This window comes from Musa acuminata, chromosome BXJ1-9, assembly GCF_036884655.1.
Source record: "Musa acuminata AAA Group cultivar baxijiao chromosome BXJ1-9, Cavendish_Baxijiao_AAA, whole genome shotgun sequence".
NCBI lineage: Eukaryota > Viridiplantae > Streptophyta > Magnoliopsida > Zingiberales > Musaceae > Musa > Musa acuminata.
The window spans coordinates 20,786,051-20,792,500 of record NC_088335.1 but is presented as its reverse complement, the minus strand read 5'-3'; the positions used below and the strand labels follow the sequence as shown (position 1 = coordinate 20,792,500).

The following is a 6,450-nucleotide window of genomic DNA, read 5'->3' as shown; positions in this document are numbered from 1 at the left end:
TCTTTGGGAAGAAAACTCACCGGCATTTCAATATAAAAATAGAAAAAAATATATGGAATTCTTCGAAGTTGTGCGCGCTTCTTGTTGATATTGATTATTTGATAATGTAAAAAAAATCCAAAATTTCCTTGCAGAAATTAACAAATCGTTCATTTTCACTTGTAAGGATACGATAATAAGATTGCTATCCAAAACACTACTGAGAAAATTTTCTAATGGAATTTCCTTGTAAAACGAAAATACGAGAATTTTGAGAGTGCCTTATCGAAGGGTAGGACAGCTAACAATCCCATGGTTGTGTGGATGACATTTTCTAGTAGGATATCGTATTTAGGTCATGAGAAGACGTTGGCTTTAGTGGAAAGGCGCCATGCGGCATTGACTTGAGGCTGTTGGAGTTGATGTCAGATAGCAGCAGCAACTCAACTTGGTTTGTGCCTTAGATGCATCTCTCTCTCTCTCTCTCTCTCTCTCTCTCTCTCTCTCTCAGATGCCTTATAGGCACCAGATAGCAGCAGCAAAACATGGCATGGATATATATAAATTAAATCGCATACCTTTGTTATATAATTCCAACACACTCTTTGTCATATGATCGTCAAAGAAGATTGTGATCATGTTTGCAATCTCATGACCAATAGATTTGCAGGAAGCAACGACGGTGATCAATTAGCAGGCACGTTTGGGGTTATGTGGGCAAAGGATCAATAGACTTGATACGTGGACTCATTTGCAAGTTAGTGATATATTAAGAAGATATGACAGAGAGAGCATGATTCATGTCGAAAGATCAAGGTAACATAGTACCATAGAAGTTCGTGAAGTCAAGGCAAGCTATGATTTTGCCAAAGTAGATCTTATTAGTTGGGTTAGACAAGAGAGATATCAACATCTGTCCTGCCCATGGAAGCATTCGTGATTACAGCTTATTTGCTTTGGTGGCAAAGATAAGGATGTCTTGGGGCCGGGGGGGGGGGGGGGGTGGGGAGAGAGGTGTGGGCGCGGGGGCGCGCATCTTCCGCTTTTCTGACACCTCAGAGTAATTATATCATGGTATATCGGTATCAATCAGCATAAATTCCATCGATAATATATTCGAAGTACCTCTCTCACATATGTGGGATATAAGGACAACCGATGTGCATAATCGATGCAGATGATACTTACTTTTGATTTTGTCTATACCAGAAACCTATCTTGCTGTTGAGTCGAAAAAGAAATGAAATATTTGCTTTCTTGACTGCCCCCCGAGTCCCAATGCTATGGCTATATATGAAACAAAAAGCTATTTAAGTGGCTTCGTTTTACCTTCTCGGGTGGACTCAAGATGAATGTGAGAGAAACCTTCACTAAAAATGGCAGCATCTGCTTAACCACCTTTTTTGCACTTTGCTGACTTAATTGCTGTTGAAGCCAAGAATTAATTTTTTTGTGTTGGCCTACGGTATTGGACAAACCCAGAGATATCAGATCAAGGGATCTGGACACGACGCATATATTTTAAAGAAAAACGATACAACAATATATACTGATATTTGTGCTAGTGGCAGCAACAACATGGTTACTACTGACATAGTGAAAGCTTCACGGTGGACATAAAGCGATGACAATCGTCCTGTTAGATTAGTTTCACATCTCTCACTTGTGAATAGACTTGATACATGGACTCATTTGCAAGTTGGTGATACAATTAAGACATGACAGAACTTGGTTTCAGACTTATGATCTACCCTAACGCTACGATCCGTTCCTTGAACCCTTGACCAATAGTTAGAGGAGAGAGCATGATTCATGTCGGGAGATCAAGGTACCACAGTACCATAGAAGTTCATGAATTTAAGGCAAGCTATGATGTTGCCAAAGTAGATCTTATTAGTTGAGTTAGACAGGAGAGATATCAGCTGCATCTGTTCTGCCCATGAAAGCATTTGTGATTACAGAGGGGAAATTATAAGATAAGGATGTCTGCGGGGCGCATCTTCCGCTTTTCTGGCACCTCAGAGTAATTATGTCATGGTATATGTCAGTATCAATCAGCATAAATTCCATCGATAAAATATTCGAAGTACCTCTCTCACAAATGTGGGATAGAAGAACAACCGATGTGCATAATCGATGCAGATGATACTTAATATGATTTTCTCTATACCAGAAACCTATTTTGCTGTTAAGTCGAAAAAGAAATGAAATATTTGCGATGGCCATATATGAAACGATGCTATTTAACTGGCTTCGTTTACTTTCTTGGGTGTGGACTCAAGATGGATTTGAGAGAAACCTTCAGTAAAAATGGCAGCATCTGCTTCGCCACCTTTTTTGCACTTTGCTGACTTAATTGCTGCTGAATCCAAGAATAAAACTTCATGTGCTGGTCTATGCTATTGGATAAACCCAGAGATATCATCAGATCAAGTAATCCGGACACTATGCATATATTTTAAAGAAAAACGATACAACAAATATATACCGATATTTGTGCAAATGGCAACAACAACACGGATACTTCTGACATAGCGAAAGCATCATGGTGGGCATAAAGCGATCGCAATCGTCCTGTTAGATTGGTTTCACATCTCTCTCTTGTGACCCGAAGCTTCCTCACCTAGTTGCATCCCTGAAAGCATGAACCCATACGAGGACAAAAGGAAAGATAAGCCTATGGAAGACAGCTCGGACGGCACATCCATTCAATTTTTACTGTATTCAGCAAGCAAACTGACAGTGTATCCCGAGAAACAGTTCAGGCTTGATAACCTTGAGATAGTCTAATTTCATCTGTCATCCTACGGAAAGCACACTCGGTAGATATTTGCGTCCGGAATGGATTCAGCCTCACCATATCACGGTGACCGAGTCAGGTGGTGTCCCCATGAAAGCAAAACCATATGTCGAGTCAACACCCTTTCAAAGTAGAATAGCTTGCCACCCTCGCCTGCTGCGATCCTTCTTCCACAGCATCGGTGGACTAGTACACACACTCCATATTGCATCCACCAACCTTCATCCCAAGTGATATGTACAGCGAGTAGCAGTATACCGAATTTACCCAACTTCGGTGACATCTCACTTTCCACAATCCTTTTCGATTATTTAATTTGGTGTCGCCGTACCACTGCGCATGAGTTTGGTCAACAATATCAATTGGTCCATTTACGCATTGCTCGTACATGTCGTATCTCTTTTCCACCCTTATATAGATGACGTCCGGTCTCCCATGGTTTACAAGACAAAGGAGGTGAAATTGTAAGCAATACTTGAGTTCCTTGCTATCTCTCAGCTACGCAGCACAAGTCAAGGAAATGGCGACCGAGAAGGAAGTGTCGGGTGGTTTAGGTTTAGAATGGAGAGTGACAGTCCCCGAAGGGTCGTCGGTGAAGATGGAACCCGAGCCGAGCTGGATTTCCAGGACTTGGAATCGGCTGGTCGAGTTGGGATCAAAGTTGAGATCGAAGGTGTCAACGTTTGGGAAGAAGGTTTGGAAGATTGGTGCAGATAGTCCGAGGAAGGTCATACATGGTGCCAAAGTAGGAGCTGCGCTCACTCTAGTGTCACTCTTTTATTATCTTAGGCCCTTGTACAATGGCTTCGGGAGTTCAGCTATGTGGGCTGTGATGACTGTCGTCGTGGTCTTCGAGTACACTGTTGGTAAGTACATAGATGCACATTTATTTTTCTCTTTTCTCTTAATTTTTTTTTTCCATAGAAAATACAAGAATTTAAAAAGTCAGATCTGGCATCATAATAAGAGTAATTACGATATGAATGATCACCTCACCTCGCATTAGTATGTTGCTTTTTGGTGCAGGACCATCCTTGTAATGTATTGATAAAATTATCTCATCACGAGTTAAGAACATCATTACAAGGTTTCCAAGTTCTAAAGCTAGCTAGGAGCCCCTTGGGACTCCACCTATTTCATTTCTAGATCCCTAGCTAAGTCCATTGATGACCTGGCAAACACGTTCTTTAGCTACCCTTATACGGTCTCTACCTCGTTGAGCTGTTCAGTTTTAATAAAGTTGTGCCTAGAAAGTGACGATGTATGCACACTCCACTAGAAAGTGACGACGCATTGGGCTTCCTCTTTTTCCAGTGGACGCAACTTGCTTACAAAAAAGAGTTGCACGGGCAGGCACTAAGAGCACTATGTATGACAGAAAAGACACGGTACTTGAAAAGTGACAAAGTTGGCATTGACATGGATGCAGGTGGGTGCTTGTACAAAGGAATCAACAGAGCAATAGCAACACTCAGCGCCGGCGGTCTTGCAGTTGGCATCGACTGGGTTGCAAGCAAATCCGGAGAAAATTGGGAACCAGTAATTCTGAGTGCGTCCGTCTTCCTGCTAGGTATGAAACTTCACCTAGAATCACCATTCTCTATCATTTTATCCCAGCTAAATAAATGCTTAATACTGTCCTCCTCCTTTGCTGCACAAACACAGCTTCAGCTGCAACATTTTCCCGGTTCTTGCCGACAGTGAAAGCTCGGTTTGATTATGGTGTTACCATCTTTATCCTCACCTTCAGCTTGGTAGCAGTTTCCGGCTACCGCGTAGAAGAACTGATTAATTTAGCAGTGCAACGCATAGCGACCATCGCCATTGGTATCGCTATTGCTCTTTCCATTTGCATACTTGTTTACCCTGTTTGGTCCGGCCAAGAGCTTCACCTCCTCGTTTCCCGCAACATGGAGAAGCTCGCTGATTCCTTAGAGGGTATGTTCTTTCTCTATGAAACCCTAGAACATGCATGTGGAAGAATCTATCACGTACAACGTCGATATCCATGTGATCTGTAAGGTGAAATGGATCGTTCCTCACCTCCAAGTCATGCACAGGTTGCGTAGAGGATTACTTCATGAAGAGCGAGATCACGGATGCGAAAGAATCATCAGCCACTCGGTCGGAGGGCTACAAGTGTGTCCTAAACTCAAAAGCATCTGAAGATTCACAGGCAAATTTAGCGAGATGGGAACCTGCACATGGTCGCTTTGGATTTAGACATCCATGGAAACAGTATCTCAAGGTCGCAGCTGCACTGAGGAACTGTGCTTACTGCGTAGAGGCCCTCCACGGCTGCATCAATTCAGAAGCTAAGGTAATGTTGTGACCCGAAATAACCACTCAAGCTAGATAGAATCAAAAGATATATGATCTAAGATTTGAACTGATCGATGTCAGGCTCCTGAATGTATGAAGAAACATCTGAGAGATGCTTGCATGAAACTGAGCTCGGACTCATCCAAGGTCCTAAAGGAGTTGTCGAGCTCCATCAAGCTGATGAAAAGGTCTAAATCCATTGATGCGTTGGTTGGAGAGATGAAGAATGCGGTGCACGAGCTCCAAAATGCTTTCGCATCGCTTCCCAACCACCTGACGCAAACAACAGCCTCGAGCCCAATGGAATCAACCGAAGGAAAGAAGAACAGCAACATCTCAATTGCAGATGGAGTGGCCCTAATGGAAGCCATGCCTCTCATGACGATAGCATCGTTGCTTATTGAGATATCAGCGAGGATCCAAGGGGTCGTCGATGCTGTCGGCACGCTAGCAACCCTTGCACACTTTGAAGGCATCCGTAATGAGAAGTCCTCCTCGAAAGTACAAGCTGAAGAACAAGAAGACAAAGCCCTTCAAGAGGTTTGAACCTAATTGATGTGAAAATGTCGGACGAGTCTATCTTATATGGGAAGGAACTATTGTAGACATCGAGTTATTAGTTGACATTCATACGTATCAAATGCTATTATTATTTTGTCTATACGGAGTAGGCAATGAAATTAAATGGATGTTAAACTATATAAAACGTGCCCATCAGTTCAGTCTCGTACTTTGTTAATGTTGCATGAAATTTTAGCTCTATTGCATGCCTTTCTTTTAACATGGAGACTTGACGTGTTTTAAGCCCCTTAATTCACTTACCCATTATAGCTTTGTTCAGTGGGAGTAAAGAACCAACGAGGTTCAAGTGCTAAATCCCTAATTCACCAGCTGGTCTTTTGTTTCTTTAAAGCAGAATATACTAGCTCTATCACATAATTACAAAAAGAGTTTTTGTTAAGTCATAGCACAAAACACATACCAACTGAGAGGGTTACTTCCCTCTCCGAAAAAGCTATAGTAAGTCTTGTAGGTTTGTTTCCTTCTTTATATATATATATATATATATATATATATATATATATGTATATATATATATGTATATGTATATATGTATATGTATATATATATATATATATATGTATATATGTATATGTATATGTATATATGTATATGTATATGTATATATGTATATGTATATGTATATATGTATATGTATATGTATATATGTATATGTATATGTATATATGTATATGTATATATATATATATGTATATATATGATCAGGATCTAACATATATAAAATATTTTTAATCAAGTTTCGCAATGTCCAAAAATTAGGGACTGAT

General features: G+C 40.9%; 1 protein-coding gene across 1 annotated transcript; it reads left to right on the top strand.

The window, feature by feature from the left end:
- The first annotated feature begins 3,240 nt into the window (after positions 1 to 3,240).
- LOC103974709 (aluminum-activated malate transporter 10) lies at positions 3,241 to 5,831 on the top strand. The gene is made up of 5 exons (XM_009389584.3): positions 3,241 to 3,645; positions 4,209 to 4,349; positions 4,445 to 4,717; positions 4,840 to 5,099; positions 5,183 to 5,831. The coding sequence occupies exons 1-5, from the start codon at positions 3,300 to 3,302 to the stop codon at positions 5,645 to 5,647; spliced, it is 1,485 nt and encodes a 494-aa protein (XP_009387859.2). The 5' UTR covers positions 3,241 to 3,299; the 3' UTR covers positions 5,648 to 5,831.
- Positions 5,832 to 6,450: the final 619 nt, after the last annotated feature.